The sequence below is a fragment of the Acanthaster planci genome, linkage group LG12, assembly GCF_054643075.1.
Source record: "Acanthaster planci isolate LZ-2023a linkage group LG12, COTS_SCS, whole genome shotgun sequence".
NCBI classification, from domain to species: Eukaryota; Metazoa; Echinodermata; class Asteroidea; order Valvatida; family Acanthasteridae; genus Acanthaster; species Acanthaster planci.
This window is the reverse complement of record NC_141788.1, coordinates 3,537,843-3,559,988: the sequence shown is the minus strand read 5'-3', so window position 1 is coordinate 3,559,988 and position 22,146 is coordinate 3,537,843. Positions and strand designations below refer to the sequence as shown.

At 44.1% G+C, this 22,146-nt stretch overlaps 1 protein-coding gene across 1 annotated transcript in view; it reads right to left on the bottom strand.

Annotated features, from left to right (window-relative positions):
* LOC110977465 (GTP-binding protein Di-Ras2-like) overlaps positions 1 to 22,146 on the bottom strand; it is a 47,390-nt gene extending 25,244 nt beyond the window's left edge. Inside the window, exon 1 of the mRNA XM_022231643.2 lies at positions 19,938 to 22,146. Within this exon, the coding sequence (XP_022087335.1) occupies positions 19,938 to 20,051 (114 nt within the window). The 5' untranslated portion in view covers positions 20,052 to 22,146. The remainder of the gene's footprint in view (positions 1 to 19,937) is intronic.

Here is a 22,146-nt window from a genome sequence, read left to right as displayed (position 1 = left end):
AATAGGAAATGGAGTCAAATTTCCAACTTCGAGAAAGGCTCTTAAACCTGGAATTTGTGTCACAGGAACGATAGGCACTCATTGAGCTCATTGAAAATCAGTAGTTACATAAGATTTGAATTTTTTTTACTGGTCTGTAAATCGAGTTGATTGGATCTCGAACTGATATTACACTCCCCACTTGTGAACTGATCGACATTTCGTAAACTTGGGCCACCGTCACGAGAACATACCAAATGTGCGGTCTTGTGGGGTACTCCCTGTTGTTCTGATACCCCACCAGTAACCAGTTGTAAGCCCTGAATTTCAGAATTCGTTGCATTACATGTATATGCGGTTGTGCGTGATCGCCGGTACGTCTACGCCATCGATCAGGCAGGGTAGTCGGGGAAGGCATAATGCATGTCGCGGCTGAACATTGCTACACGTCGGCTTATTTGGTTATACAGAGCAAAAAAAATGCATTCAGTTGGACAGCGCATGACTTCTAGCCGGTGTTGTTACCATGACAACCCATTGATAGTTTTTACCACTGTTGTTACGGTTAGCAACCACCATGCACGAGTTGCCAGTAAGCACCAAAAAATGAACAACTGTGAACAGTGGAAATGCTGCACTTGTCACACACACACACACACATAATAGAGTTTAGTAAATTGTGATCATTCCTTACATCAATTTACCCTCGCAGTGGTAATTAGGAATAACATTCTTACAACAGCAGAGCCAATGTTAAATTCATAAGTATAATTATGCATAAACTCAGAGAAGCCTGGTGTTCAATGAACGGAAAAAAATAAAAGTCTTCACACACAGAGAAAAGGGAACCAAAACGTAAACATGACTTGAACAGATGACGGGAATACAGCAGTTGCATGCTCGAGGTGTCTGCGCAAACACTGCTAGTTGTCACTGTTCAGTGGATAGACAATCAACTGTTTCTCAGTTCGCGCCGCAGAGACGTCAGAAATGATGAGTTGGAAGGACACAAGGCGCTAAGGCTTATTGCTTCCCTCCACTCACCCTCATCACAAGCAATTGATGAACATCGCTTACGCTTAATAGTCCGGTTCATTTAGAGGTTCTGCCGTTGGCACATCCATCCAACGTCAGAGGAACTGAGGTCTTGAACCATGTTGTACAACAGAACCGCGCGTTATGTCAGATGTGATTACTGCTTCAGAAGATGTATGTAGGAGGGGAGACGTTTTACGTCGGTTAAGCACAAAACACTTTTCAAAAGAACTGTGCGGCTTAACAATTCGTCGTCGTACACACGACGACGCGACAGACGTTATAAGATGCAAAATGCTTGTTGTCTGAGTCGCACTGTGTGTTGCAAATCCCGGACCGGTATGGGCCTCGAGCTGGCCCAAGTGAGAGCGCTAGATTCTCAGCAACGGAGGCTCGTTTGGTCGGAACTGAACTCCGCTGGTTCACGAACGACTATGAAATGCACGCGTTATGGTCGCATCGCTACCAACAAAATGGACACTCCCGACCAACGCAGTTCTTTTCAACCAATGAGGGGGTGCTTCCGAATGAATGATTACCATTTCATTTTCACTCACTGTCATTTCACAATGCACTTTTTATGGTGCACCGTGAGTAAAATTGTCTTTAACGAATATTAAGGTTTGTAACATCCATTCTACGCTCCCAGAGAGCACCCTTGCATCTAAATCTTGGAGAGTGTTCTTGAATTTTGAAACAGCTTTGCACGAGCAGTAGCATGGAAGTTTCTGTCCTTGATAGATTTGTGTGTACATCTGTTTCACGGCCTCTTTCTACGGTACTCAGTGACAAAGGAAAATGGTACTGTTTGAGTTAAATTACCGAGCAGAGCATAAATCACCAACGGCATCACGATAACGCAGGTACACTTGTTTCATTACCACCAAGAAATGTTCCAACCTGTCAACTATGTCAACTGCATTTAATTAGTCTTGGTGTCGGGAGGCCACATAATGTAAATATTGTTCTCGTTCATTTGTGTGGTTCTAAATCAACACCCTGGCCTCCTTCCATTTCATCATCTTCCTGTCATGTGAAATATATTGATTTCTATGGAAGCTAAATGGAATCGAATCCTTTCATGCTGGGAAATGCATCTTGGCGTTCAACCCCTGTCCCATTTGTGGTAATCAAACCTGGGGGATAAATCTTCTTCGTTCCACTGCTGTTGCATGCATTGCGCGAGAAGGCATTTTGGAAAAGCCGTTTCTCCACATTTTGAAGAACTTGAATGACGTAGTACACGAGGGAGAGAAGACAATTACAATAGGTATGGGCAACAGCATCCACACTAAAAATTTCCTAAATTGAAAAATCCAGCTGAAGAATTTTTCTATGCGTAATTCTTCTATCTACATGAACATTCCATGAAATACACTAAGCTTTCTCAAGCTTAGCAGAGACCCGATTAATGGCTACGGTAGCCCTAAAACACACACAATTTTCTTATCAACGAGGCAACAGGTCTTAATTGACCTGCAACCATTTCTGCGAAGAGCAACGGGACTGTTTGATGCCTGCTCGCAAAGCAATCGTTCCCTGATGATTTCCCAAGATTCACGACTACTTTCATTTCCGACATAACACAGCCGTTGGCATTTACACATTTCTTCACTTAGTAACGAAAGCCTGGTGTATGGTAGTAGGTGATATGATTGTAGGCTAATTATTACGGCGCTACACACCTGCTCAGTCTATTGATTTTTTCTTCGCAAAGTTGGCTCACGGTGAGAAACAACCCACGGCTAGCAGGGTACTATTGCCAGACGGGCAAACTTAGATTTCAACCACCCTAACACATGGTCTTACGATGCGCAGACAACTCGGCACCAGTAAACACAGACATTGCACGACAGTTTAATACGCATTGTAACCTTACGAAAATTAACCAAACAAAACCTGCGGATAGTTGAGGGCGTCTTTCCTATGTGTGGTTGATCTGGTCCACATGTACATTTACACATGAACACTCTTCCCTGGAAAGGCGCCTTTACTCAGGCGCCGCCAGTCACCGAATCAGACGCCAAGAGTAGGCACCGTGGATATTGTATCTTGGCTAATATCGATCTATCGGTTTTTTTATATCGATATATCGATATTTTTTCATTTTAATTTTCACCTTAACTTACAGATTTCACGCCATCTACTGATAAGTGTGAGAGCGGTTTTCGACTCTATATCCTACAGTACACCTTTCTAGTCTCAGCTACAAAGGTGAACTTCATTTTTTTTGCACCAAAATGTCCCGGATAGTGCAACAGATGTCATCGTCAGTGACTCTGTACTATCTTTGTAAAATTTTTTAGCCCTACATATTGAATCTGAAATGTACAATCAATCACAGTTATTTTAGATATTATCGACGAATTATGTTTCTTTAGAGTGTCAATGCATATTTATGATTATGCAAATAAGGGTGGAGTTTGCAGACCGTTTTTCCGTGATGTCACGATCGTGCTGCACCTATGATGTGTTGTGATGGTAATCTACCTGTTCAAGATAAACAAGTCGAGCATGCAGCGTTTGCACGTGGTTGAAGCTGCCCATGGGTATACATGCGATCACCGTGGCCAAGGCGGTCCACACGTGGTTGTATTGTTTACATTTAGTCACGTGGGTGAAAAAAGGTCTATAGAGAATACCAACTGCAACCAGGCTTCGGAATTAGAAAAATTGAATATTCTACGTGCACCACAAATGCATGCAATTGAAAAAGTTAATGTGCACTTTCGAAAAAGTTACCGTGATGCACCATTAGCTTGTAAGAAAAAATAACGAGAGTAGAACATTGTAACTTTATGTTACCCTACAACTTACAAGGTTACCTCATTGCAAGCTACGTTTACCTGACTAGCTGTCAAAAACTCTACCAAGTAAACACACTAAACGGTAAACGTAGAGCACACATGTACGTACTGTACATGTACATTCGACGACGCAACGGAATCATACAACACACACGCACGTGCGCTCTATAGGAGTTGGGGAGTTGGTGTCAATGCATCAAGTATAACCCCTATGCTAGTCTTTCGTCAAGAGGTAAAGTTGACTACATATACACGTACATGTAAGCTGGCTGCAAGTAATGTACGTGCACTGTGTCCGGTAATGCCAACGTTCTGTGCGGTTGTTTTTAGGCTAGGTCCACGGTGACGCTACAGAGCACAGAAGTGAATGTCACATGCACAGTAAATTGTGTAAAAGGTAAACGACATTAGCGTGATAACCAACGTATGTCGTGGCTAATCCAAAATTACGGTAATGTGACGATGCACTTTCGTACTTTTAATAAAATTCGTTCCTTATTAGCAAAATTTTTGGTACATTTTCAATGAAGATGTTTTCAAAGTTTCGATATATTCGATATTTCTCGAAAATCCGATATTTTCGATGTATAGATACATGTATTACCAAATAACTAACATCAGCGATATCGATATCAAACCCATATCGATATATCGACGGTGCTGAGCAAAGAGTATTGAGGGTTTTGCACCTCCAAAAGCAAGTTCTCAACTAGCTCATGGTGAAGGGGCACAACTCGTCTACATAAGTGATACAACCCGTTTCCGTTTCCCTTGCTTTTACTACCGTGATGGTTTTACACCGTTCGGAGATGATTCAACACAGCCATATTAGACAGTGTAGCCTTCACCGTTATGAACGCGGTGACGTATATCAGCCTCGTGCAGAAGCACCCTCCCATCGGTTGAAAAGAGCCATGCTGGTCGGGAATGTTTATTTTAGTCAAGCCGCGTGTTCAAAGGAGCCTCCGTTGGGGGAAATTGCGCCCTCTCTTGGTCCAGCTCGAGGCTCATAAACAATCAAGTCTTACTCTATAATCTAATCTCTTACCAGCTATTCTTCAGAAAATTTCTTTCCTCCCGTTTACAGACGAACCCCTTGCATGATAATTCAACGCGTGCCATGTACTGCCAAGGTCAGGTTTTGCTCCCCAATCTGGGTATAAAATCTAATTACTTTACAATGCTGCATGACCAAAGTTTTCTGCCACTAACATTTTGACTAATCTCATATTAAAAATATATCATACTTTGAGATTCCTCAGCATAATTATTGACACAAGTCCTTGAAATATTGGATGGTGCTAATTTGATTAAGAGTTTTGCGTGACTACTTTCAAGTGTTAAGTAGTTTTCACTGCTTTTGAGTGCTAAAGTCTGTTATGTAAAGTAGCAAAACGAACTCAAACGATGTTCTGTCATTACAACTACAGTATTATGTGCATGCGAAAATTGAGAAGGTGTGCTCAAGCTAGTGTAGGCCTATCCGTCACTATTTTGCACTTGGTCAAAGTGCGCTGGTGCTACATCATCATTATCTCTACTCAACGACCTACAAACATTCCAAAGACCATCTTGATGCTTATTGTCGCGGGGCACGGCAGCATAAAAGCAACTATCGTCTTAGCCCTGTAATTAGTACAATCCCCTCTGTTGTTAAGGGTATAAGGACTTGCCAACAGCATCTTTAGTTCTCGCATTTTAATAACCACTGAGTTCCATAGGACGCATGTTTAAGAAGGTTGTGATGTAAATTCCACTAGGAAAACAACTTATGCACATATACATACCGTTGAACCCTATCAGACAAGATTGGAAAGTACCCTTTAGTTTTGATTTTAATTTTCAAAGGTGCTACACATTTTCATTTTAATTACATTTAGTCGTACAACGAAAAAAGACTTCGGTAAAAAAAAATTCCATTTCACCTTGTCTCATCTCGCCCCAGTTTATATCAAAATATTAGGCCTAACCCCAAAAGTTGTGCTCCTGAAAGCTCGGCGACTTTGACCCCCAACTGCTCGGCATGGATGCACCATATGTTCCATTTTGCCTGCGGCCGACCTCATTCCACCGAGCATAGCCAGCACATTCATGTTTACACGGGCGGGTCTGCCAACACATCTCCCCCGAGCCAACTCCGGCGCGCGCCAACACCCCAAACTGCATTCATTGCACCCTCAGGCCCTCTGGCTACATAACTTAATTAGTGGTCCTCAGTAATTCGGGTATCAGTCCCCGGCTCGATCGAAGCCAACTCATCTTAATTTTAGGTCAGCAAGTGGAATGAACGGCCAAGCCTTGCCGGGCACGTATGCTGCCAACCCGCTAGCTGAGACACCAACGATTTCCAATTCCCCGTGGGACGGCGCGCGCAGGGAACCGTCGACCTGCGCCGAGCATGCATGTCCTGACTCCTGATGCGATAGCCCAGCGCCGTTAAGCTGGCTGGTCGTGCTTGGAAAGCACCAAACAAATTTCCCTTGAAAACAGTCATCCGTAGATCTGTGACCGTTGATTGATTTCATCTCTGGAAAATAGACTTGTTTGGTTGCATAGCAGGCACGTTATTTCTACCTTCCGGCGGCCTTCACAGTCAGGGGAACTTTTGTTTTCAAGTATCAGGGGTCCTATTTATTTAATTCAATCTAGCAGTGATATTTTTTGTACCCACACTACGGCATCACGATCCAATCGTACATGAATTGAAGAGAGCAGGCTTTGGGGATATTAGCCGTTAACCCCACACTGCGTGTCTGACATCGATTAAGGTCTATCCGAGCATGCGCATCGATGCAACCAATCCACTTACGCCATGCTTCGGTCACTATCGCATTTCTCAATAATTCATCCCTGCTTTTTATTTCTAACTACAATTACGACGATTTCGTTCAAATCGTCAAATCGAAGTTTTAATGGCGTCGTGACTTACACCCCAATACGCAAGTGTACCACTGGTCGACTGTAAAGTAAATGTGATGCTAAAACGAATAAAGATCGGGACTGCCAGCGTTCTCAAGGTTACGCGCAAAGTTGCCTGACGCAGTAATTGCCACTCGGGTGAATTACTCACACTCTACGCATCAATTATGCATGGCACCTGCTAAGGTCGCCATACAGATCAGGTCATTATGACAATGTAAAAGCCTCTCGACCATATTATAAAATGTTATTGAACATGCGTCGACAACATTATTACAATGAGATTTTTTTCCTAAAAACTCCTGATCATTATGCATCAAATAATGGACTGGTGCTTCAGCATAAAACAGCACAAGTGATTAGCACCAACCCCGTCCTAACATGGCAGCAAAGCAATCAGCGGCTGACAAATAGCATTATAATTTTCCATTTCCTTTTTTGGTGTATGTTAATCAACTGCGCGTGTCTACATGTTGTTATTTAAAATATGCCGCGGAAAACAAACTCTTGCTTTTAACACTGACATGTTTGCGCCTGTGAACAATTACAGCACTGAATATTGATGATATAAAGTGGTTAGAGCGTGTGACGAGTAGCCGTATCGAATGGAGCAGAGAAATGTATACATTAGAAACTGCAACATAATCTATATGAACGAATGAGCACACTGAAATCCACATAATATACAGAGATACGTGATACATATAGATACTTTTAATAATTCACGGTCTCTACCCTTTATTACTTTATTCCCCCCATTAGCTTCACGAGGACACATCTCAGTAATTCATACTGTCTATTAAATTTCCATCTTCTCTCCAACCTCATCCACTCATATTTCCCGTACGCCTTTGCAATGGTCCAATTTCCCCCATTCTCTGCGCATTTTGTGTACGCGCCTTTAATGCAGACACCGACTACCTAGATAGGATGCATCCGGGGGAGGCACATCCCATAACAAGCCGAGTGGTGGATAGAGTTACCGCACCACCTTGATTAATTATGCAAGCTCAGGCATTATAACCCATGATAAATTTGTGCGTCTCCCCTGACGTGTTCCTTTGGCGCCAAGTCTGTTTAAAGGAGTGTTCATCCTGTAAATACAACAAAACACTGTGCATTATCATTGTGGGCGATGCTTTCAGGAATTCCCCACATGCGAATCCCAAGATCACTTGGCATTAACGATTTTTAAAATCTGCATGTAAATTTCCATATCCGTGAAGCTTTTCCCACAGTAGTAAAGCAATGATGAATTCCACTTGCGATGAGGACTCCATGCAAGTGGCGCTCTCTCTTTAAGGCCATTTTTATGCGGTTAGTTGCTTCAACACCGCACCTCAATTCTCGCTGGCTGTCATTCGAGTGAGACAACTCGTGTCATGTTTAATGCCGCATGGCCGTCGCTGGCTTCCAGCGTGTGACAGAGCGTAGATCGCCTCCATGGCGTTTATACACAGCCGGTGCAAAAAAAAATGGGGTGAGATTTTCTTCTCCCCAATTTTGATCCTGAACCAATAAAGGCTAATAATTGACAGACTTGAAATGCACTTGACACTATGGAAAATCTTTCGATGCTGTGACTGGATGTTAACATAAGGTGTGTTCCACACTGCAGTCCTGTGTTGGGAGGAGTGGTTTATCGATGTCATACTTCAATACTCATTAAGTTAGTGCCTTTTCACCATTTAACCTGACATATTAAAAGTTTTTACGCCTGTGACACATGGAAAATTAATGAACCTTTCAGCTACGCGTAGTCCTATATGGAGAAGAGTGGTTAGTCATTCATATATGCATCCATGACATTTAATGAAAATCGCGATGCAATGCCATTGATTTCGAAACATCCGAACTTAGTCTAAAGGGGAATTGTCTTCACTGTCCCTTTTAAACCCGTGGTTGATCTTTGTCTCACATTATTTGTTGAAGACAGCAAGATAGTTTGTCTTCCTCTAGAGAGAAACGATGAGATATATTGCGTTGTTGACAAGACCAGTGATTCAATCATCGGTACCCGTTTGAAATTAATTTGAATAAATTGCAATAAGCGTGCATTTACCCTGAGAGTTCTTCTTAATACGACTGATCGTCGTCGCGATTGTCAACTGCTCCGTCTGAGTAAGCGTGTAAATTCATTGAGAAACGATTTTGGGGATTTCTGATTTCTGCAGCCAAATAGGTTCAAACATTTCATTTTTTTTCCAGATGGATCACATGAAATTTTGAAACGAAGGTAATGTGAATAGGTGCTTTAGTAGAAACAAGCAAGGAATCGCAATGAAGGACAAGAGGGAAAATGTTGAATTGAAATAAAAATTTAGCGACAGAAAAAGAAAATTATTGACAAGTATCCAAAACCTCAAGACACACAAAAAACCGTAATTACCCCCCCCCCCCATCTAAAAAGAAAATAAATGGAGCCTGCGTTAAAATAACATTTGCCTTCCAGTCTTCCAGTTGCTTGCAGCCTCAACTCATTTGGCCAATTGTCACTTGCAAATTCTGAACAACACCCCCCCCAAAGAAAAAGCTTGTTTAAAAAGGGAAGGCTCCAAATCCCCCAGGCACGCTTCGTATGGTTGTTCAATATTTACCCTCTGACTGCTTGTAATTTTTAACATCCTGAGATCGGGGCGCAGAGATGAGACGCTTCGTGCCTCGAGACCTTTTTTCTTTTTTTTTTACCTCATTTGGCGGCGAGACCGCATCTGTTTGACCCTGGTCATTGTGTGACGCCGTGACGTCATTTGGCGACCGGTGACCAATGCGTCTCTGAAATTTGAAGGCGCAATATATGCGCCAAGAGCACACATCACTGCATCACAAGCATATCGCAGTATATCCTCACCAGTTAATGATCAACATGACTTGTTTCAGAATATGAGCCATGCCTTTGTGCGTTACTTGGTATGGTGGCAAAAGTTAATATACAAGTACATTATACGGGCTTTAGGTATGTGAATTTATTGTAGTTTCGATATGGCATCTGAACCTAATTAGACTAGTGAAGTAAAATAATGCATGTTGCATTAAACCGTTTAGCTCGCATTGGTATCTGTTAGACGAATACACTGTATTTCTGGGCATCAGCTGTCCGTGACGCCATTGCCAACTTACGTGGAACCATTCAACCACATGTTTGGGTCCAGTGAACAGGAAGTACATCATAACTATATGGGCGTTTCACAATAGTGCGCCTCCAAGAGTTTGCAACGCGTTGACCAATCACAGTGCGCAAAATCTTTCGACCCAATGCGCGTTTGGAAAGAGTCGAAAGATTTTGCGCACTGTGATTAGTCAACGCCATTGCATGAGTTGCACACCTGGCTTATAGCCAAATACAAAGTATTACTATACACTAACCGCCTGATGACTTCCTTCAATGACGTGGGTTATTCTGGGAATATACATCTGTGCGAATATCGTGTTTTCGCATAAAAGTGGTATTGAGATGATTGTTTTGATGGACTAATGAGCCTGGGAGCTCCTGAGAGCGACCTCCTTTCGGAGTGCACGATGCTGACAGATGCCTTGGGAACGCAGCGAGAGAGTGCCGAAGGCCGGACGGTACGGGTACGCTGGCTTGTTAAATATTGTAACCAAGTCTGGCTGCTGCCGCGCTCTTGCAAAAGAGTGCAGGGACTTCCAGATTAACTCATTCAGACCACCTGTATGAGGGTGCAGCAAAATGCACGTCGCGGTAAATCTTGGCATATTTGGTACTGATATGACACGAACATGAACGACCTTCATCTCTCGATCGCTTTCAATATGTGCACGTACACACCACAAAAAGCGTGTCAAGAAAGCGCCAAACATGGTTTGGTTTTGTTCTCCACATGCATTGCGCGCACGCCATAGGGTGTATTTCTACCTTTGTGTGGGGACGTTGGTTGCTTCGTTCCCAACTTGCAGACGATCGACCGTTAGATAAGTCGAAATTCGGCGAGTTACCTAACGGTGCTGCAGATGCGCAGATGAATTTCGACTTCAGCAGGCGAGCAGAACACGACTATCTGACGACATGTCATCAACATCTAACATGGACACAGCACGCAGCCTCTCCAATGTCGAACATTTGCTCTCTCCTTCGCGGTTATTCGTTTCCAATTATTTTATGTCAGCAACCTTTTGTCCCAGATTATTGATGTAGGCCTACACGTATTTTTCTCTTACATTTTACTGAATTCTTCTCACTAAGGCAACCGTGCGGTGGGCGTATTTTTTTCATACCTTGATGCTGCAGTAACATGGGCAAGCGAATACATATCAAAGAACATGAATGGCTGTCAGGTTGATGGAGAAGAGTGTCAGAAATTCAATACAGGGTGCGAAAATGAGTGGGTGAAAATGGGTGACTGGTTCCCCGCAGGGTGGGCTGAAACAGTGAAACTCAAAAGACGAATGGTCGCACCTAAGTTCTAACGTCACAACACTGTGCACTTGTCTTCGCGCGTGAAAATACACCGAGGGCTGGTGTGAAATTTGAGACATTAATAAAAACGCGTAGGCGTTCGAAAGAAGTGGTTGTTATGGTTTTGCCAAGGGATGTACGTGAGGATTAGGTATCACAATAAGGAAAAAACTCTCATAAACGGGTTGGCGGGTTTATAGATGTGGTTGGCGCGAAAGAAGGACTGACGATGGACAATTGAATGTTTCTGCTGAGAAAGTACAAGCAACCCTTGAAGAGTGTGACTAGTGGGCGGCTGAAGAAGTTTGGGAGTTAGAGCGACAAACCCATTGGGCGTGATTTAATTCGGCATAAAAGGAATCAAGCCGTACCCCGGTACAAAATCATTACGTAGTGTACGGTCTATCTACAAAAATGGGAGCAAATAAAAAGGACAATACTGAAAGGACTATTGTAACGTTTGTGATTTGGGTTAGTGTAAACCACATGGTTTAACAAGTACTAACTGGTTAGTGACATGAGATGGTGCACTAAGTATCATTGATGATATTAACGAAAACATTTGCATCGGTTATGAAGACGCAGATATGACAGACTACAGGGAGTATATGTATGGATCACTCTGGCTTAGACAACACAGATGACAAGTTGGCAGTGCTGATATGTCTTTGTGGTTTGAAAAGGTTTTTGGCGGAACTGGGCTCATGTGTAGTTCGTGAAATAGGCGTCAGCGAAGGTCTGTGATATCATGCGCGGAAATCCAGCACAAATCTGCATTACATCGCTACCAGCTGACCGGCAGGTCGTGAGCAATTGACTGATAGCTCCTATTGAATAGGTGCCTCCTGTACGTCAATTTCGTCACCGAACAACATGGCGCATCAAGTCATTCGAGTAGCTGACAACACAAACACTTTTCCCTTAGACAGCAGGAAGTTGAACAAACATGGTCACCCTTATAGTGCATGTACTGTAGTCAGGCTCGTCCTTGTATCTCTCAGCGTTTAAAGTAAGCAATGACAGAATGCACAGGAATTCACCCCCAAGCCTTTCCATATCAGAATCTCTCAAATGCAGTCTCTTCATGGAGGCAGCTATGGTCGCAACACAAAGACGGTCAAATTCGCGCTACATTGGTCGATCGGCTGATTCCCATCGACCAATCAACAGGCTGTCTCTTTGCCGACCCAGACTGCGTCGTCATTTCAGAAGTCGTCTCCGATCGGCTGGAACGCGGGGTTACATAAATTTTTCATACACAGAAATGGTATCAGACCTTTGGACACTAGTGAGTCCTACATCGAACGGATACCAAAACTTGTTCATACACATAGGCCTACGTAGGTTTGCATAACACCGTCGTATGAAACATGGGGAACATTGTTTTTTAAGTGATTCTATCAACACAGATGAGCTTCAGAAATTATCAAAAATTCCATCGGTAACGACACAAACGTACAAAATAACTAAAGCTTATGGCAACAGACTTAATTGCCGCACCTGTTCCAAAAAATACCGGTTTACATTGGGGTTGGGGCAAGAGCAGAGGTTAAGTGTTAAACTGTGAGCAGATGTAGCACAAGGTGTGATGATATGATGGCACTGCACGACATGAAAATGATAGATCGGAGCACACGGGAGGCAAAGGAGATGGCGAGAGACAAATATGCGGCGGAGCCGCCACGGATGGAGGAGCCCACGTGACGTTTTGGATTCGCGGAACATGATGGATGGAGAATGGATAAAACGCTGAATGAGTCTGGGGGTAAAATGAGATGGGAGAGATTACGCCAGGCATGTCTCTGGCTGTGTGCGTGGTAGGGTGACGGAGGACATACTGGGAAGGTTAAGAGGATGTCTGGCGAATGAACTAGGGGACGAAATGACCGTAAAGCCATGTGCCAACGAGTTGGCATGACTGCCTACTGGCTGCGGACCGTCTACAACTCCGTGCTGCTAAAGCAACCAACGGGGAAGGGATAACCTCGACCGCCAAGGAAGCATCTTCGGAGGCTGCCTACACGTTCCAATGTAATTTAAAAAAAAAAAAAAACCACAGAAGCAGACAGATCCAATAGATTGGTGATATATACATGAACGGATGAATAGATGACTAGATCACCGCATATGCATGGCTACCGTTGTGAAAAAAACACTTCCCGCTTTCTGCGTGACATTTTTTTACCAAACACACTATCTCATCTGCAGTAACACTTCAGAAGACGAGACGCCACGTGATTTCCTCTCCGTTCTCTGGCAATGAGCAGGTGGTCATAACTGGAGCATAAATAACGACAGAGGACAGTGAAACCTCCATTTGCTGTTGGCCATTAACAGTCCCCTCCGTCCTAGCATGACAAATTACTTTGTGTGACAGGACAATGGTATCCCTCGGCACGTGAATACGAACGACCTGGTTCTCCTATTGTATCATAAAAACGGTGGATTTTTATTAAATTCACGAGCAAATTATAGCAAACGCTGTCCGAAAAGGGGTTGCGTTTTTACCCCACAAAGCTGAGGGAACCTGTGAATAATGATGTCTGGAGGAACTCATATTTCCAGAATTGAAAGCACTCCAACTTTTATTGAAAGTCCATTTGGAGCTTGTTCACTCGGCCTGGAGTTGATTCCTTCTTCCCCCGATAATGAGGCTCGAGTGCCCTCAAGTGTCGCCGTGATGTGTATGGTTTCCGCCTCGCCGGCCAATCACCGGTGACCTCAGACCGTAATATGTCACCGGTTATGAAGGCTCTGTGGGCCCTTAACGGCAATTCGTTTACCTAATGCCGGGCACTGTTTGCCCGGGTTTACATACCCGCTGTAACGTTAGCGATATTCATTACATTTTGGGTGTGACTGAGTGCTTGGCGCATAGTTACATTACTTTGCAAAATACGTGACAAGCGGATATCAAAGCAGCGGACAGGCAGAGCGCTCAAAAATCGACGCAGTATTACGACTCAAGCGACATATTCCGTTGACGGAAGACAACAAAACTGCAACAATTTCAAATTTAGCCTTATCCTCTAAGTGAAACTGTGTGTTGCCTTCTGAATTGTTTTGTTATTTTTCCAATGTTCGAGTACTGATTCGTTTTCCATGTTTGAAATTTATTTTTCGCCTTCAAAAGATCCTCCCTTAATTTCGAATGTACCGTACATCACACTTGTTGGCCCAAGCTGTGGTGTGTGATTTTATATTTGATTTTGGTAAATCGTTTCTGTTCACAATTTCGAAGACTAGGCAATGCATATAAGGTAACTTAAGATGTCGAAACTGATGCTGCGACATTACTAGGTTTACATGATAAAAATTACTTCTCCAATGAGTTCTGAAATAAGTCCACGTATCATTTCAGTATTAAATGAAGGAACCGGAAGGGGGCAGCGGATATCTGCGTTGAGCAGGCACCCCCCCCCCCATTGGTTGAAAAACGCAACGTTGGTCGGGAGTGTTCATTTTTCTTCGGTAGCAATATACGCGCCGTAATGCAGGCATTTCTTAGTCGTTTGTGAACCAGCAAAGTGCAGTTTCGACCATCAGGATCCACCTTTGCTGAGAAAATTGCACCCTCTATTGGCCCAGCTCGGGGCTCATAATGTACGGGAGAGCTCATTGTAAGACGAGCAAGTCGCCTGCTCAGGTGTACCCGTGAACACTCCCCAAGACTTTCCTCACTTCGTGCTTCTTTAAAGCAATAGGTGTTAACACACATCCGTGTTACTAAGATCCGTGGTTGACTTCATTTGACGAGCAACAACGGCATTGGAGCCGGAAAGGCATAGATATAGCCAGCATCCATTTATTATTTATTTATTATGACATTTCCCCTTTAATTACGTCCATTCCCGTGCCTGCATGGCCGACATGCTGGTGAGCACACAAGTACAATGCAATACATTCGCGCACACGTTGACATTTCATTTCGAGTCGGGGTATACAGGATGAGGGGAGCCGATGAACCGTAATCAAATCAACCCACGGCCAATGTGACCGATGTGATCCCTGAAGCCCCCCCCCCCTTAATAATTCACTGTTACAAACAATTTGTCCGCCTGGCTTACAGAAAATCGAACATTCACCGAATCAAACTCAACCGCTTAATTGCAACAGAACCAATGTCACCTTCCTCCTTGTATTTGACAAGAGCGTGTAGGAGGACTTGAAGTGACACCAAGACATATACAGACCTACTTTGATCACAATCAGGCGCAAGCCATGCCCCAAAACTGTCAAGTGCCGTTTATTCTATAAGGATACAGACGAGCAGAAAAGGGCTCCTTACTTCCCGATTCTAAAAGTCCGTCATTAGCAATTTGTACACAGCAACATCATTACTAGTGGTTTTTTTTTTCATAAGCTTTCAACACAAAAGCGAGATTCTGGACCATGGCTTCTACTGGTGCGTCTCTCGGTAATTACATTCTTACACTCGACCAGAAATACGTGTACATTGTAATCCCAAAATGTACATGTACTCCCAACTTAAGTCGAAGTCGGATCAACACAAAGTAGGGTGCTGTTAGTCCGATGCGGCCTGGCCGAAAACCGGGGGAAGGAAATCAATTGTTATAGATTTATCTCCATCCACCGTGAATGTCAACCAAAACGAGATATGTTGAAAGGACACATTGCCGCCTTGGAGAAGCCACTTGCCCCCCCCCCCGGGATGATGGAAACTGAGATGGCCTAGCAGGCGTCAGCCTGCGCCAGCCTGGTCAGCCGGCCCAACATTTCAAGTAAACACAACTGATACACAACAAACTGAGTCGAGACAAAACGGAGTGAAATCCGCAGAATGATTTGAAATTGGCCCGATGCATTGACAACGGCTGTAACTGATATCCCTTACAATCCTGTATATATCTGTCCCAGTTATTTCGTTCGGTTTCACTCTTCGACCTTGACATGTTGGGGGGTTACCCCTCTGTCCCATTTCGTGCCTGGTATAGTTGCTCTGTTTCTGAACGAAGTAGTTTGTCGAGCAACCGACCATACGGTTTATCGCTCTGAATGCAAACAAGCTGATGTCTTCTATCCAGTTCGTGACTTTGTCACAAAGGCGGACGCGCCATGATTTACAGTCTCCCATTGGATGATCGCTGAAATTGCGCGTTAACTTCCGGTTCCATGGTTCCATGTAAACGGCGGTCAATGCATCTCACTCTATGTGCAGTGCAAGCAGATTCAGCTCTGAATGAACGAGGAGAAATCCACGTTCATTCCCCCTGGATGCAGCGTCCCAAGTTCGAAAATGATGCGCTGCTCCAGTTCCTTACGCGGTACATCAGATGACGCTTTCCGCATCAGGATGCAGACGCTTACGTCACCGAGGGTATGTGGCGGCGGGCAAAAGTACTGCGCAACAGTGAGACCAGGTGATTTTTGGCGCACACTGCGCAAGTGTCCCGCGAAGCGGTCACCATGGCGACGCATGGTCTCTCCGAAAGCTCGGCAATCACATATTTCAGAGCACTGATTTGATATTATATTCTCGTCGATAGTTTGGTCTATGTGCTTGCGACGCGCAACGCGCGCGCCAAGTTCATTGAGGGGGATTCTATTGGACAACTTTCAAAAGGAATATACCATAGAATGGACGGGGTGGTCGGGAGGGGGAATGAACGTGGATTTTTCTGCGTTCATTCAGAACTGAATCTGCTTGCCCTAAAGAAGGTACTCAGTTACCGAAAGCTCGGCAATCACATATTCTAGAGCACTGATTTTTATATTATATTCTTGTCAATATTGGAGCATTAGTCGCGTCCATTCCTTAAAAGTTGTAAGTAAATGAGAGTGGTCTATACACAAGGAAGTGCATCTAGAAAATTCTGGTGATTCTAATTTCACTACTGCAGAGGTTCATTAAATATTTTTGACCGATTTCATGGATCCAATGGAGCAAACGGAACAAAACGTTTTGCTTAAAAAACAAAAAACAAAAAGGAAACCGGCACCTACGATTATATATATTGACTGCGTCCAGGCATTGTGTTCCGTCGTGGGTCTCTGCATGAGAATTGCTGGCCTCTTCTAACCATGGCAATTATGCAGGCTGCGATATCGGGCAGATCAAGGGCCGATTGCCCCTTTTTTGGACGGGGGTGACAGTGATAAATCCCGCCGGGGGAATGGTTGATGTGTAGCAAGTGCATAATCGTCCGTAATAATGCAAGTGCTCGGTTATAAAGCGTAAGGGACAGAGGCCCACATGCCTAGCGTGGGAAAGTAACTCTCGTCAGGGCGATTTCGAAGTGAAATTTCTGTGAGTTTGAAAAGCGGGACAATACTCAACACTTGTATCTCCCGAGAAATGTTCAAGAAGAAATACAGCTGGCATGGGCTTTGTTGGTATCTGCTTGGAGTCATTTATGTTTGTTCACAGATTTGACTTGAAATCCGAATTTGGCCAGAACTGATTTACGGCGACCGTGCTTCGAATGGGCGTCGCTTTAAGAAGTTGAGTGGCCATGAAATTCTAATTTAGGTCTTGATGAACAGCTGCTCGCTCGCCAATCCACTGTGGCTAATATCTGCATATTATGCAGGTCATCTAGCTACACTTGCGTTTCCTGGTTATACTAAAGACGAAGGAGTTGCTCGCTGGGCCCGACACGACGCATTCCAGTATGCTTGGTTTATCATGGTAAATGACAACGTATCGGAAATGCAGTGAGGTACATCGCTGGTCAGGTTCATCGGCCGGGGCAAGTGTCGGCCTCACTTTATTCCTGCCTTTTCCATATACATCTTTGAATAATTATGAACCGCTGATTGTGTTGCCCAAAATTCTCGAGTCACTGCAAGTTAAAACCGTACTATTTCTTCAATTCACCTTTTATCGCGGATGTCATCAGTCATGAAACTCAACCAACGACATGAGGGTCCGCTGACTTAATTCCACGGACCTCGCCCGAGGATACACTGGTGTCACTCGTCAGAAAGTGAGCTTTTTATAAAAAAAATTGAAAAGCATGTATACCTGGAAAATAGACACTCAAAACAGCTGGTCGAAATCTGGAATGCTGGAAAGCAGAGAAATTTGAAAAACAACGTTGGCTAGAACCGAAAAAGGACTCATCTCTCAGACGGCCATAATGAGGAAGGTCTGGAGCCAAATGAGACCACGGGTGGGGCACGAGAGGAGCGAAGGTAGCAAGCACTTGACAGTGGGCAATGACCAATAGAGTGCAGAAAAACTGCGAGCTATAATGGAACGATTCCCGGATATTGATACGACCATTCATGGCCACGAGAGCGACGGATGTGTGAATGCAAAACACAGACTGGCTGATCTCTGGGTAGAAATCAGCCAACAACCACAACCAAGGAATCGTTACTCCTGGTCACTAGAGTTTGGACGATGAGGTCCAACAAATCGAAATCCTGGATTTCTCCTCTCCCTTTCCTTTAGGAAATGTTCAATTTTCTATACGACTGTTTCGATCAATCCAAGAAATAAGCGCTACACACAAGCGGCAGAATGCATTCACCTTTAGGGACACTGCACTCAAATTTTGACATCTATTCTGGACCATGTCCTACCTTAATAACAGGCTTTTACCATGACTAATTTTATGCTACCTTTCAGGCACTGCCAGCTTAGTCACAGAATTCCCCGAATTCACAAAATTCTCAACCGCAGCCGACAGAAGTACAACACGTGTGTAACTTGTTCTTCTCTTCTAGTAAAAAAAATCTAAATTCTGATGTAGTGATCTAGAAAAAAAATTATAATTGAAACAATATCTGATTTGGAGATCTGGGAAATGTCAAGGCGCTCAGACGTTATCTGGAATTTCCGTAATTAATTTGGCTTTTTCGTGCCTTTATCACTGTTCGCATCATTTTATAAAGTGCATGCCCAGATTAATTTCCCTGCGTTTCTGGTAGCGGTTTCCTGCACTGGTATTTATATTGAAGTACATGAACATGTATTATCTTCTATCAAAGGCTGCAAGGTTCATTTCCCTTATTGATCCCCATCTCTTAATTTCCGTTCACCGCGTAAAGAGAATCGAATTCTGAGGTATTCGTCTATGCAGGCCCCGGCAGCGTTAATTCCGGGAGAGAAGACGATGCGAAGAGGGGAAAATGAAACAAGGGTTAGACACAGGGCCGGTGCATAACAAGGGCTTATATGCCCTTCAGCCCATTCCCATCTGGAGTGGGAACTAATCAAAACCTGAGATGTAAGGGATATCTTTGACTCCTTGTCATTCTCATCGCGTCAGTTTGGCCAAGACATTTGGAGTAATCTTTTGTTGAGATTCAAACAATGTTGATGTCATCACTGATAGGTTTTGGCTCTCAAAGACTCAAACTTCAGAGTGGACTTGGTGGAATCTGTTGCGTATGATAAAATACTGTTCGGGCAGTGTACGTTTCTAAGTCTGGTTGTTTCACTGTCCTGTAACGAGCGGCCTCTTACTGACGTCTGAAGAGACCACTAATTTTTATTTTGGCTACAGCCTCCTGGCGACAAAGTACACAACAGATTTACGCGTGAACTAAAACGTTGTGTTAAGATGGTCTCATGAACCGCAAAAAAAGACGTCAAAGACAGAGACCACTGCGAAGGTCGTGGTTTTATTGCGCGCCATTTTTCCATCGAGGCCTTTTCGTTCATAGGGAAGTATAATTACAATTTCCATATAACGATGGTTTGTACCTATTTTTAAGCAAAGGTGAACATCGGAGAAAGGGCAGGCACCAACCAGACAGGCTGACCAACAGACAAACACAGACAAAAACCACGGGTGAATCTATTGTCTTACCTTTTCCCTTGGCTGCCAGACATCTAGGCCATAGTCTTGCTTCGGTGCTTGGGTCCGGCTCCCGGTAGAGTTGCCTACTGGAGACGGACCAGATGTGGGTTGATGAGAGGCCATTATTCAATGATATTACGAGAGAAAGAAAAGAACAAGTGGGCGATTTCCGATCGAGGTAGCGAGAGGCCGGTACGGTTGGGACTCCAGATGCTCTCGCGTCCACTCCTCCTAATGGATTTGCCTCTGAGGTAAGATATTGGCTTTCTAGTGGAGACGGGTGAGATCGTATCGCCGCATTTACATGATGATTGGTGCTGGAGGATACCGAGCAACACAAGATTAAAAAAATAAAGTTGAAAAAAAATGGTCTAGAAATCGGACAGAACACTGTTCACAATGTGTTTACAGCCATGTACTATTTGATGTTTCGCCACAACGCGACAAGGTCCCTGCGACTCCGCGTCTTGAAATTACAAGTGTCTGCAAGAATGAACGGGCTTAATACCTTCCCCGCAGAGGATAGCTGCAATAGGCGTCTTTCGAGACAGTAAAGAAACCGGCCGATGGGAATAGATGTCAAAACAGTCTTCGGAGTATCGGGTTTCCAGACTGGTAATTCTTCTCCGGCTTGGCTCAGCGCTATGCGATACCTTGCGTACACAGTAACACTGTCGACATCACACCATATACACCACTTTTCTCTTTCACCTACTGGGCATCATGGAGTCATCCGCTGGTATTAAACAGTCGACGCTTGCCAATTGAGGTCTCTCGCACAATGAAGCCAGGCTCTCTCCACAACAACGCAGTCTTGTAAGGCGCTGGTCGAACACGAGGTCTTCTCTTGTTACCCAGGGTGCGGTCAGCGAGTTCTCCTTCTAAATGTAGGTTCTTGGAACCGCCCGGAGTTTTAAAACGAGAAATTTGTGACTAACGGGAAACAAGGCAGGCAGGTTACACAAATGGGTGGCGGTTAAAAGATTAACCATTAGCCACATAACAGCGCACAAGCAAAAAAAAAATTAATAATAGTAAGACGACTCGACGGCAAATTTCAACATCTCATGTCGATTGACAGTTCTGGACCACCGGGCATCTGAGTATTGAAGACGAAACCTACAGGGCAGGGAGAGCTGAATGAATGACAAAGCATCGCCTGAAGATTAACCCCGGCAAATCAGCATAGTCAAGCGAGTGCATCGACGCAGGAGATGCTGGGGCTAGCTTGTGCAAGCTGGCTGCCGACGATGATGACGCGGAGCGCAAGAGACACTGATGATAATTACCACAACAGCGCAATCGCGTCTGATGCAGTCCTGGTGTGCACGTACTTACGGCGCCAGTGGACCCATCGATTCACTGTATAGAGAGCGAATACTTAATCAGCGGTGCTGCCGTGACCCCGGGTCTCTCTCTCTCTCAGTTTCCTACTCTCACGGCCAGCAATGACGAGCAAAGCGCCGCAGAATAATTTACAATATTCTATTGATGTCCCGGAGGATGCTTTTACTAACAGGAGGATTATCAATTCAGGGATTCCCCATTGCACACTAAGAGCGGTGCGGGAACTCCAGCATGGCTTTGGTGTTTATGAATATGTATGTACGGCCTCCCAACCCAACGCAATTTTTTGTGTGAATGAAGCGACCTTCCATCTCCGCTGTTGGAACCGCTCCAGAATTAGAGCTGAGAAAAGCTTATTGTTGTTAGACTTATTAATTGCTTGATATAACCAACTGGAAAACGAAAACTCTGATCAGTGTCAGCTATGATGAACCGCCAGTGGCGTATCCAGTTGGGGGGGGAACTTGCCCCCAAAACGGATTTCTCTAATCAAAAAGTATTAATATTATTTTATTTATCAAATATTAGCACCATAACTCTTAGAAAACAACACCACGAAATAAAAGCAGGAATGTTGGGACCGAAAGGCTTCTGATATCCCCCCGACATCATGTTGAATAAACCCGAACCGCATTCGCTTTTGGATCCCCCCTCCCCATCACCAAAAGCTGGATACGCCCCTGTGCACTGCTCAACGTTACCTTGGCCGATACTACTATCCCTCGTGAGATTATGCATCACCGCAACATAGCCATAATTTGACTTAAGTTCTAACTTCTGCAAGCTCTTATCTACCGAAAGATAACAATGGATCATTATAAAAAATCATAAAGATTTGGGAAATACAGCTTTGCTCTACTTCAAAATTGAA